The sequence below is a fragment of the Stylophora pistillata genome, chromosome 9 (genome assembly GCF_964205215.1).
Source record: "Stylophora pistillata chromosome 9, jaStyPist1.2, whole genome shotgun sequence".
Classification (NCBI taxonomy): Eukaryota; Metazoa; Cnidaria; class Anthozoa; order Scleractinia; family Pocilloporidae; genus Stylophora; species Stylophora pistillata.
The window spans coordinates 7,846,292-7,859,356 of NC_142527.1; the positions used below are offsets into that span (position 1 = coordinate 7,846,292).

General features: G+C 39.4%; 2 protein-coding genes across 2 annotated transcripts; both read left to right on the forward strand.

Moving 5' to 3' along the window:
• Positions 1 to 10,386: 10,386 nt before the first annotated feature.
• On the forward strand, positions 10,387 to 10,834 carry LOC148723040 (uncharacterized). The gene has a single exon (XM_088732144.1). The coding sequence runs from the start codon at positions 10,402 to 10,404 to the stop codon at positions 10,753 to 10,755; it is 354 nt and encodes a 117-aa protein (XP_088588270.1). The 5' UTR covers positions 10,387 to 10,401; the 3' UTR covers positions 10,756 to 10,834.
• A 902-nt stretch (positions 10,835 to 11,736) lies between these two features.
• Positions 11,737 to 12,453, forward strand: LOC148723041 (uncharacterized). The gene has a single exon (XM_088734390.1). The coding sequence runs from the start codon at positions 11,752 to 11,754 to the stop codon at positions 12,451 to 12,453; it is 702 nt and encodes a 233-aa protein (XP_088590516.1). The 5' UTR covers positions 11,737 to 11,751.
• Positions 12,454 to 13,065: the final 612 nt, after the last annotated feature.

The following is a 13,065-nucleotide window of genomic DNA, read 5'->3' on the forward strand; positions in this document are numbered from 1 at the left end:
CAAGAAGGGGGAGTACGCGCTGGAAATAAGCATTTGTGGACAATTGTTTAAATTATTTTTTAAATAACTTTTTGAGTATAAACTAGTGAGCAGCACTTCTACGAACAGTAGTTGTAAAACTGTTTTTATTTTCCGACGCGTTTCTTCTAACTGTCGTAGACTTCTTCTGGGAGTTTTACACGTATAACTAAACGTCTGTATTTTTAAGCCAAAGTTACGGGGGCCGATGACCGTAGAGGCTTGGCTTTACACGTTTTAAATTTTTCACAACTTCGCCTGTTCCTGTTCGTAAGTCCGGCCAAGCCTCTATTTTTAAGTTTCGTATCCGGTTAAGTCAAATAAACGTGATTGTGATCTTACACACGTTTAAGCTGTAACAACGAAGAATGGAGCTATTGAAAGCGTAAATGAAACAGCGCAGGCGTTCCTCACCCGTTTATTGGTTTTCTCGCTGTGATTGATATTGGCCTTTAATAAAAAAAAAAAAAACGCTATACAGGGACGATAGATAGGTCATGATAATCAAAGAAGTTCTCTAAGCAGCTTCTTTTTTTTTTAAGTTTCGTATCCATTTAAATCGATGCGATCTTGAATAAGTTTAAGCTGCAATAACCAAGGAAGGAGCTATATCAACCTAAATAAAACAGTACAGGCTTTGTAATTAAACGCCCGTTTATTGTTTCCCTCGCAGCTGCTTATTGAATTTGCTTTGATTTATGTTACTAAAAAGAGCACTTTAAGTCTGTTTATATACCTCGAGAAAACTAGCTGCAAACTTCAGTGAAAAGAAACCGTTAAAAATTTCATTTACAAAGAGGGTTGGTTGTTTGGTATCATGGAGCGTTTGCATTTCATGATCATAAATATGGAAAAATGCCAAATGAAATTTTTGAAGAACTCGATCATACGATTAACCATGATCTCTCTCGCTCTTAAATAATTTTAACATCATCGCCTAATTTACTCTACGCTGGTTTTACATGCATAAGTAGAAAGAATGTGGGACAGTTTTTTTCTTGCCAAATGTGTACGAGCCTTATAAAGGAAAGCGCTGAAACAGTCGGAGCGGAATCTTTTTTTTTTTTTTTTTTTTTTTTTCGTTTGTTTGTTTATTTTGTTTTGTCATTATTGTTTTTTTTTCAAAGTGCTAATACTACCTGGATTTATTTTTAGGTATTATGCGCTTTATTTTTTCAAAACAAAAACAACGACATTGACAACACAAAACAAACGAAAAACCGGCTTCAATCGGCTGCTTCTGTTGTTACCATGTTAAAATAAGTTATTCTACTTTTAAGGGGCACACTGTTTTTCTTTTCTTTTTTTTTTTTTTACCATTTTTCCAATGAAAATTTTAGCATGAAACCAAGGAATCAAAGGTCATGGTAATGAGAGTATGCTCTTGGAATAGTTTCAAAGTCCGGATAGGAGTACCTCACTGATCATTAACTCTGACATTTTGCCTTCATGGTGTCCAGAACTTTGCATTTTATATCATAACATTTAAAGAAAAGGTCTCCACTGAATAAGGATAAGACAGTAAAAATACAAAGTAAGAAATGTTTGCCGCTATGGGCTAATTTGGCCTGAAGAAGCTTTCTTTTTAATTTTGTGTTCGTTTAAACCATCGCGATCCTCTTGAATACGTTTAAAAGGCTGTAATAAAGAAGAAAGAAACTATATATGAAACGTAAATGAAACAGCACAGCCGTTATTCACCCGTTTATTGGTTCCCTAAGTCATTTACTGGATTCGCTTCGATTGATATTACTTTTAATAGCACCTCATCTAATCGTGCGTGTGTAAGTCAGGTTAATTCGTTGAGAAACTGGAGATAAATCCACAAGGACTTTCGTTTACAAAGAGGCTGGGTAACTTATGGTTATTTAGCATCATAGGACGTTAAAAAAATATGATCATTAAAATGGAAACTGCCAAATAAAGTTTTGGGAGTATTCAATCATGATTTACCATTATAGCCTAATCTATTTTGATACGCATCTCTGTAATCGTGCAATCAGCTCGATTCCAGACCTGCTATGCCAAAATTAAGAAGTTTTTCAGCTTGGGAAATATTTCATCAAATTGTGGCGACGTACGTTACAGTTATGGTGACTGACTTATATTCGGAGAAGACTTTCCATTGGACGATGGCGATGATATCGAAACTTGCTATAACGACATAACCAGCGGGATGAATCTGGTTTTTCGGGGGGTTTTTTTGTTGTTGTTTTGTGTGTGTGTGTGTGTGTGTTGCAGCTTCTGTTTTAGCAAACTGAAGCACGTGGTTCCCAAAAATAATTCTAGGAAGTCGTCACAAAAAAATAAAAACTTCCTGGTGTCAGCTCTGTTCCGTAAACACCTTCTAAAATTTCGATTTCAACAACAGCGAACAGTGTCGACCATACCAGCGTCAAGTTGGAATCTACGAGGTATCATGATGACTGCTATATGCACCATATATCCTATCACTTTTAGTGTTATTAATATTACTGAAGAGCAAGTTGCCAATGGTAAGCACATTGTTCCAATACTACATAACCGTACTTTGAATTTCCAATCTCGAATAAGACTAAGAACATAAATATCAAACCATGTCTTCGTAGTAAAAAAAGAAAAAAAATGCGGGTATAGACTGAAGGCGATCGTACTTGTACTGTCAATCGCCATATATTTTTCAAGCGGGGATCCACTCCGACTATTTCATGGGTTTCCTTACGTTAGGTTTGCATTAATTGCTTTTCAACCACTAGCTTAGGTCTATTTATGTGGGTGAACTCCTGGTACGCGGGTGCAAATAGTTTCACAATCTATTGTAGAGGCTAGGGCGACTGTAATTTTCATTACTGCTTTTATAGGTTGTTCTTCACCTTTAATTGGTACTATTCCAAACGAAGATATCATAGAGTCATCAGCACATAATTCTGATTCATTTCCTCGTTATGCACGGCTAAGCAAAAGCAAACCTTAGGCTCCTGATAAAAATGACAGCTCCATGGACACAAGTCAGTTTACAGCATTCAAGAAATATCACTGCGATTGCTACTCAAGGCGTTTCTGGCTCTTTTGTTAATCGCTATTATGTGAGTTACAGTGATGATGGAAACAAGTGGAACAACCATATGGAGCAATGGAATCGTAAGGTACTAGTTGAATATATAATTCACTTATAACTGGACATATGTCTGGTGCACGCCTGGTTATTTCATTCATGCTATTTTCAATGGGCCGTGGGGTGGAGGGGAGAAGGGGGTGGGGGTGGGGTGGGGGTGGGGTGGGGGTGGGGTGGGGGTTGGAGAGGGCGGTGTTGTTTAAGAGAGAATAATATTTATTTGGCGAACACGTATATGAGTATTTAGGTCCAGGGTGCGGCTCGGTAACTGCATATACTTTGTGAAGAGTAAGTTTACAGTTCAAAATGGGTTTCATTCTTTGAATTATTTTTGTTTCAGGTGTTTCAAGGCAACATAGGTGATACAAAAAGAGTTCCTTTCAATACTTCACTCGTAGCTTAGCACATAAGATTGAACCCAACAATCTGCTCCAACAGTTGTGCTCTAAAATTTGAGCTTTATAGGTGTAATTTGACAGCAGGTAAGTGATAATCGAAGACTTTCCAAGTAAAGTACACTAATATCTATCCGTAGCCCCACAAGATCTTGTAATATGGGAAAGCCTCGATTATGTCTATACGCTATGCTTAACTACAAATGGTGCACTTATGTAAACAAGTGCTGCTCTTTGAAGTAACAATGTATTCAGTTTTTCTTTCATTTTTCTCTTCTTTTTCAGCATTATGTCAATTTTAAATGGTTATTACACTTTGATGGTCATTAACAGATGAAATAAATTGGCGATTAACCGTAGCAAAGAGATAATTTGGACTACAGGGATACCATCTCGTTCTTATGCGGTGAGGTATGGGAGTCCCCTAAGAGATTATGAAGATATAGACTTTTGCATTTCATTTCTGACCAAAAATATTTTCAGACTAATGACCAACCAGTCACTTTTGAATGCGCTCGTGCTTGATGCAAAACGGGTCCTTTCATTCACAACACTGATAAAAAATCGGGACCTAAACGATCCATTAAGATCACCGATCACTTCACGTGCACCTCCGCCAATGTAATCTATTGCATAACTTGCACTTATTGCAAAAAGATATACATCGGCGAAACAGGCAGAAGACTAGATGACCGATTCTGAGAACGCCTTCGAGACGTGGAAAAGAATGACAAGGACACAACGAAACCAGTCGCTAGACATTTTAATTTACCTAATAATTCTAAGCAACATATGGCAATCTGCGGTCTTTCCTTACACTTAGGTAGCATGGAAAGCCGTGAAACTCTTGAACAAAGGTTCATCTTTCAAACCGGCAGTCTAAATCCCACAGGGATCAACGAACGCTATTCATTCCACTAATTTATTCGTGTTTTTCTCGTTGCCATGTTCCCACCAATAACGTAGCTCCATTTTCTGCCTTTAAAAGCACACACAACCCACAATTCCTCTATTCGCTCCGACGAAGGGCTAACGCTCGGAACGTCAGCTTTTGTAATCGTTACGGTGGCCAATTTACCATTTTAACTTTGTTGATATATCCAAATTATCTCGTTACTCCACCGACGCAACCCCAAACAGTTTCTTTCGAAACTATCAGCCTGTATACTTTAGTACTCATTATACTTGATGTGGCCGTCAGCACAAGGAACACGCGCATGTGCATTGTATAGCAATGTTATGACAAATTTATCATTAAAAAATGATCTCCACTTCTCCACTCTCCAAACTTAAAAAATAATCTTATCTCGCTAAATTGCGATACGATGACCAACTATTAACTTCTCAGCGGGATTCTGATTTACTGTGTCACGCTTTGAACTAATCGAGGAAGTTCTTTGACGAGGCTCCACCTAACTCTGACGTACTTCATTTCCTATGTTTCTTTTCTTCGTTTAATCTCCCTAATTATTAATAATCCTCGCCTACTATTGATAACTTGTAAAAAATAATAATAATTTAATATTTATATTGCGCAAATTAACATGTGGATATGATCAAATGGGCATCACAATACTTTTCGGGGGACTTTGGCCGGACTGCATCAGCAGTTTACAAACAATCGAAGGAAACTTATTTGAAGATGCCCCCTTCCCCCAATTCCCAGTAAACAGGCCAGACCACATCACAGGAATCTCGAGAGTCGGTTCTTTAACGTCGCTTGCCTAACCAAATTAACTAATTAATAGATGCAGGAGAAGGGACCTACGGTTTATTTGTCCTTATCCCTGTGGCGACTTTACACTTCTCTAACGTGTCATTTTTAACATGTTCGCAAATATTGTGCCCATGATAATACTGGATAAGCAAGTCCGATTTCGGAAATAACATCCGCTACATCCTTTTTCCTTGCTTCATATTTCAAGGTAACCGTTTTCTTCATCGATGAGACTTCCGTCGTCGTCGTCGTTTGCATTCTGCTCTGGATCTTACAGGACTGTGTCTTTTCTTCCTTTAAAAGCAGAAAGCCCCAAGAAGAAGCTTTGAACCTGGCTCTTCGTTTGCCATTCATTTCTGGTGATTTGTTTTTAGATGGTGGTACTTTAAATGACTTGATACGTCGTCCTATGATCCTAGCATTCCAAGAGAGATATTGGGGCTGAAACTCTTAATTACCCGCAGGCACTACAATCTTTGTGTTCCGTGAAACACGTAGACATTTTTGTGCGATAAATTTATCAAAACATATCAATAACTAAAAACCCTCTCCTCTCCGCTAAACAAACACGTGAGTGACAGACTTAGTTATAGCGAGGGGGCTGGATCGAGACCTGCCAGAACCTTCACACCTTCAAAATTATGGAACAAGGGGAGAGGGAGGTTGACCCATGTCAGCTCAAATACCATCCCCAATTTCTTTACCTCAGTCCACTCATAACTCTCGGTTCTAATTCGTTACATCAACTACTTTTTAGTTATAATTGACATACCCGCAAACAAATGCAAATCATTGAACAAATGGACTAGTTACCATAATCACGTCACGCAATATACCAAGCAAGGTTTGGTCGTAGGGAAAGATTGAGCTCGTCCCTCAAGAACGTTGTGGACTGTAACAACATAAGATCTCTACTGACAGCAGCAAATGTTCAGGAAGGAGGGCCTGTGGACTGCATTCCGTGTGCTAAACTTCGGTAGAAACTGCAAGATTTCTTATTAAAGGTTGTTTTGTAAATAATACCGTAACGTACATGTATTTTAACTTGTTTGTGTGTCCTTTTAAGCTACACAGTATGTCTGCAATGACCAGAATGCTAAATTGGATTCTTTAATATTGATCTTCTCCACTCTGTACGTGGCTCTTGACCTGATTCAAGGAAAATTATCGAGGAAGCGCCTTCCGATCTCCATTGTTTACTTTGTAAGTTATTTAAGCGTTATGACTGATCATGTTTATTCAACGTTTTAGAGCAACTCGCGATTTATTTACTATCCAACCGTTATGAAAACCTAAAATACTTTACGTAGAAGAGAAAAGGACCGAGTTTGAACAGTCAAAGACATATCTTGGTCATCTTTCAGAATTATGACAATTAGCTTTGAAACGGGCGTGATTAAGTAAAGACATTGATTTGGGTTGTTTTTAAGATGATGGGGAATGAAAGCTAGAGATATACTCGCAGGTTGGAAGCAGTCTGTGACATCATTGGTGTATAATATATTCTCCGTTATGCTTTTTTAGCCCGATTTAGGCCTGAATTTTAAGAATTCTTTCTTTTAAGTTGTCTAATTTTTTATATGCAAATTTAGGTCGAGGCGAAGGGTCTCTTTTGATCACGCTGGTATGAGTAAGATTTCAAGTGAAGCTCCCATATTTTTGTCTGTGAACTGACTGAATATAGCTTACAACTTGGAGCAAAAGAGAATTCCGTGAACTACACTATTACAGTCGTAGCGCGCTCGACAAAAGATGTGAAATTTACACTTTCGATCGTTGTCTGCACTTCTGGTCTGGCCAAAAGTCTATTTTCGCTTGTGGCTAGACAAAAAAAGAGAATTGGAAAACAAACAAACTATTTTTTAAACATGTGTCCTAAACCCTTTTCATAGTAAAAAAAAATAAGGATAATTTTTTGTGGACGGCAAGTCGAGTGGACCGCTCCTACCGGGAGTGGCACTTAACATACTCAGGAACATGTATTTGATTCACATAATCAATGCCACTGTTTTCTTTGACTTCTTCAGTTGATTTCACAAGGGAAGTGTACGTTCGGGAACCATCGTCTTCAGAAATCTGAAAAAGGTTCAGTTGCATTTCACAGTCAAGAAGCGTCAGAGTGGAAAATGAGTGTGGGGAAAAAAGAAATGAAGAAAATGAACCTTTTGTATTGCGTATTCTTCATTCCTTCTTTGTTAAGATTCATATTGTGTAATTCTAATTTCTTTATTTGTGTAATTACCATCATTGTCTCTGAACACAGCGCGGTATATACACCTTCCCGTTAGACTAACGATTAATTTCGGTTTCTTCCATTCTCTCTTCCATTTCTCGCCGCAAAGCAAAGCAGCTGGACACCTACACTTGAAGCATTCAGCGGCAAACTCTCTTGAAAGTGATGTTGATTCCTGTAGAGTGACAGCAAACAAATAAAGAAAAGGAAAACAGGAAAAGGATTCAGGTCATGGATTCAAATCCTGTACAACCTTTGACCTTTCAGGCCTTAATTTCACTACTGCTAGTGGTGCTCACTAATTACTGCGAATATCCCTTTTATATTCATTTCTTTAACCGCAGTTCACATGTACGATTTTCATGTATTCACAATCATACAGTGTGGATCCAGGTTAGCCATCGCATCTGCATGAAAATGGGAATAAAATGACTGCCAACAGGGAGACATTCAAACATAAGTTCAAACAACTGAAAACGAGCAGCACACCCTATTTATTACTAAGTCTAATGAATAATTATGATATCTATACAAATTGAATGAAAACCCATTTGCCTTTATATAATCTTTACATTTTCTTCTGATGTTAAATTCATGGGAGGAATAGCGATTTCTGCATCGATGGGTTTGTCTTTGATGAAACCTGCTGTGCTGGTCATTAAAGTAACCTATATCAAGTGTCTTAGCCTTGTTATCTTATTAATCTCTGTGATCAGGCAGAAGGGAATATAGAAAGAGATTTGTTTTCGGTATCATATGTAACTACGTCTAAACAAAACCATTCATGCAGAAGACGAGTCTGAGGGTCTCAACCTATCCTAGAAGAGGTCAATATGATCTGGAATGACATACTGGAGAGTATTATTTTCTCTCTGTGCTACTGGTTGTCATCATAAGAAAGAAACTTCCTCGTTTTCCTCCGTAAAACCTGTGTTTTCCTTTATTTTGTTTGTTTGTTTGTTCGTCTTTTTTCAATGTTCTTTACTGTAATAGCCAAATACGTATAAAAAGGCAACACTAAGTATCGAAGGCTGATAACCACTGATTGAGGTTATGAATCCTCTTAGGTGGCTGGCTAGGTTCTAGTGTCAGCTGGGGCTGATTAGGCGACCTACTTGAGGGCGTTAAGGATGGGGAATAACGATCGATATTAGGGGACAATGAAAGGAAACCGCCAAAATCAACATATTCATTACCCAAAACTTTTACTTTGATATTTGGGTTGACTCTAGAACCTACAGCTATGGCTATGCTTGAGAACGGCTGCCGAGGGGAACTCTGCAGCTGTGTACCTTGAGTGATAGCTGTCATTTCCCCTTGAATGGCCCCGCTGGAGGACATTTAATACAAGATTGCCTTCGGGATGAATGGAGTCAGGCATTGGGCTGTCGGTTCATTCTCGACAGCTAAACGACTACAGCCATTTTGTTCGGTTCCGTTGTCTGTACTTTTTCCTCAATCTGGATAACGATATGCTCTCCAGACTACTTTAATCGTTAGTACGTTGCTTGGGCTGTGCCCGCGTCCGCTTATCTCATTTACACAGCTTTATCGTTTTCATGTGGAACGTAACGATGGTCAGTCATTGGCTCGCATCGTTACGGTTCTATTAGGTTTGTTCTATTAGGTTTGTTACCGTTGATCTCCAGGCTCTGCGGTCGTCTTGGTGGGGTTGCCACATTCTTGTGGCGGTGGCCGATATTTAACCCCATCTTTGCTTAAGAGACTGCGTGATGTTTATTATATCAATGTTCTTGATGTCGGGTGAAATAAAAACGTCACTTTGTGACCAATTTATCCCACATTAGCAGCTATTATGTTTATCTCCCGTCAATCTCGTCAGCAAAGTAGCTTGACGGCACGCAGAGCGTCGGTCCCGTTTTTGTGGAGATACGCGGGTTTCGTGATAAAAAGTCGATTTTTCACACGTCCGAGAAGAGATCTAGCTGCACAATTATTCTTCGCGGCAAGTAAATATGGCATTATATTAGTACAAAACTGTGATATCATATAAGCTGTTGCCCAATGTCCTTTAAGGAACTATCAGCTACCTGGCTTTTGTCATTTTTAAGAGCACTGAGAAGTTTTCTATCTTCCCATACGATCCAAAGGTCTTTGTTGCTCTCTTGAATTAGGCCAATCGAATATCCAAAATGGGTGCAGCAGAGAAAACGTATAACGTCTGAACAAGAATATGCAAACAGTATATAATCTCTTGTTCTGAATCATGACACGTTTTAGCAATACACTTAGCCTTACTGGATTTACATCAGACTGAATGAATGATTGAAATAAAAACAAGTGAAATAGGAAGTACTTACTTTATTACAGTTTCATTCCTCAAATAAGATAAAATACTATTATTATCCGTAATAATAAAGAAAATACGCTGAAAAATTCAAGAAATAAATGTCAAGGAGATAGCAAGAAAGAAGAAAGAGTCAGTTACCAAGCTAGCTAAGAGAGTTAAACAACGTGCCAAGTCACAAACGCTAGACCACATCAAACAGAAGTGGGAAAGCAAAGCCATGCACGGACAATATCTGTCGAAAATCATGGAAGCAGATGTGGACTTTAAGGAAACATATAATTGGCTGAAAGGAACAGGATTGAAAGCTGAAACTGAAGACTTTTAAGTCTTCAGTAAAACAATAGGACCTCAAGACCAAGGTTTAGCTACCAGATTATACCACCATAAAATCATAAAAGACGGAACTATTCCACTCTGCCGGTTATGTGATAGGTATGACGAAAAGCATCGACCACTTTCTATCTGGATACCCGGAGTTAGCCAAAACCGAATACATAAAAAAGAATAACAACGCCGCAACTGACATGCACTGGAAGATCTTAAAGCATTACAACATCAAAGCAAATGATAAGTGGTACGAGCACCAACCAGAAACTGTTACGGAAATTGAAAAAAACTACCATTCTCTGGGATATGCAAGTACACACCGATAAAACGATCAAAGCTAATAAACCTGACATTATTATTAAAGATAGGCAAGAACAGACATACATGCTGATTAATATGGCAATCCCCTCCGACCGAAATACATCAGTAAAAGTAGCAGAGAAACTGTCCAAATATAAAGATCTGGAAATTGAGATTACGAAAATGTGGGGATTAAAAACAATAACAGTGCCTGTTGTCATCGGGGCACTTGGAGTAGTTAAGAAAGGTATCGAAAAACACATTGACAAGATACCAGGAAAAATTAACATCACAGAACTTCAAAAGATCACCCTCCTAGGATCAAGCCACATCCTCCGAAAAGTTCTATCGATCGAATGAAGACCATGACTACCCATTGGAGCCTCAGAACCTGGATTGGATCCGGCGCTAATGGTGTAAGGACAGAAGAATCAAGAAGAATCAGAGATGATGATATTAAAAATAATAATAATAACAATAATAATAATGATAATAGTTAATATTAATAATAATAAGGGGCTGTATATGACGTCTCACTTTGGTTTACGCAGGGGAAAACTTCGCTGATTCCCAAACCAGTTTTTAAGCGATAACACCAAACCAATACCGTGCTTGAACACAATCCTCAAGTAGTACACGTCATTTCTCCTGGAACTCATAGATGAGCACCTCAAGAAGTCCGATCTAATGTAGGGAGATCAACGTGGTGCGAAGGAAGGGTGTAGCTGAACTGGTGATAACTTGTTGATCGATAGAATGGTTGGTCAGGATAGTCAGCGTGGGAAGCGCAACGTGAGCATGGCATGGGTGGACGTACGGAAAGCCTATGACAGTGTGGATCATGGATGGCGAATGGAGATGTTTACGATGCATAGGTTCCCAACATGGCTTTGCAAGGTCGCTCACAAGCTTACTGCCAGCTGGAACACCGGAATATTAGTGCGCACAGCCCAAGGCATGGAGACATCGGAGGTGATAGCCTTTAGGAGGGGACTTCCGCAGGGTGTCGACTTTTGCGCCAGGCTCTATACGGTATGCATGAAGCCGGTCTCGTGGATGTTGAAAGCGACTGAAGGCTACAGATTATCTAAGTCGATCAGACTGGTTGTAACTCATCTTATGTATATAGATGATTTAAAGGTCTTTGCAGCGTCAAGAGAGTAGCTAAGGAGCGTTATGGTTGTTGTGAGAGGAGCGATGAAGGACAAAGGACTTGAGTGGAACGAAAGAAAGTGCTCAGTGGCCGATGTGAAAAGAGGGACATTGGAATCGAAGGAGACAGTGAGTGTTTGGGACGGCGAGAGGGAGGTTGTCAAGAGTTTGGGTGAGGGGTCCTATTACAAGTTCTTTGGAGTTATGGAAAGCACTAAACAAATTGATAATCTCAGTCTCCAGATCACAGGCAAGACTTTTTTACAACGTTTATCCTTGATATGGACCAGCCCGCTCTCAGACTACAACAAGGTGCAGGCTTCCAATCAGTTTGTGATGCCGGTGCTAAGCTACTTGATGCACACCCAGTGCTGGCCCATAGCGGAACTCAAGAGGCTGGACAGAAAAGCAAGAACGGTTATCGTTGAGAATGGGGGTAAGCACCCTCTTGGGTCTACGGTCCTAGTATATCTACCGAGGGGGCTTGGGGGCCGTGGGCTGAACAGTTTTGAACGAGAGGACAAGCAAGTTAAGGTTAAGGCTGCAGTACTCTGTACTAATGAAGATCCCGCTATGGAGGTAGTAAGGCGGTTTGAGGAGAGATCAGAAGAGATGGGCCGGCGATCAATGGTGAACGATGCCAAGAAATATGCATCTGAGTTTGGGCTCAACTTATCTCTGGTGCATCCCCAACCATTGGTCACATGTGTAGCGAACGATTTCGAAGCCCCTGTGAAGAAGATTGGGATATGGTTGAAGACTGCTGCCAAGGAAAGAGATGTTGAGGAACTGAAAGCAGAGGGATGGAAAAAGACAGGGAATCGCACGAGTGAGGATGTGAAGTGGCGCATATGTAGTAATGTGCAGGGAAGACGAACAAGTACGCCCCGCTGCGGTACGAATTAAGAAGGAGATACCCAGAGTACAAGATTGAGCAGCATAACATCATAATAGATGCATTTGGAGGGAGTTCGCGAACGGTCAAGGAAAGGATACGCCAACTGGTTGGAAGAGGTCGATGTCACTAAGTGCTAAGGAACATGCAGAAAGCTGTAGTCTCTAGCTCCCTTGACATTGAGATGACTTTCAAGGTCCTATCGGACTAAGTTCTTCCAACGACGTTAGTTTTAAGTATAGGTTTTAAACATTTATCTCCATTTTAGGGTCTATGGGTATACCATTTTAGAACTCTTAGGTTTATTTGTGTCTGAACTTTTAATGTCCTATAGGACTAAGTTCCTTGACGAAGCTAGGTTCAAGCGTGGTTTTAATAGGTTGATCGAGCATTTATTTCCTTTTAGGGTCTAGGGGCACACAATTTTTTTCAAAGTTTAGCTTTTATCTATGTAGTAGTGACGATTGAATAGGCTACGCCTTTGGCTCCGTGTATTAATTTTATTTGTAATCTGAAGCATTCAGAAGTGTGTACTGCATAATAATAATAATAATAATAATAATAATAATAATAATGAACAAAAAAAAAACAAGAAAAAAAAAACAAACAAACAAGCAAACACA

Excerpts from the sequence above, each read along its gene's own strand:
- LOC148723040 (XM_088732144.1), top strand. The coding sequence starts at position 10,402 with ATGCAAGTACACACCGATAAAACGATCAAAGCTAATAAACCTGACATT.
- LOC148723041 (XM_088734390.1), top strand. The coding sequence starts at position 11,752 with ATGGAAAGCACTAAACAAATTGATAATCTCAGTCTCCAGATCACAGGC.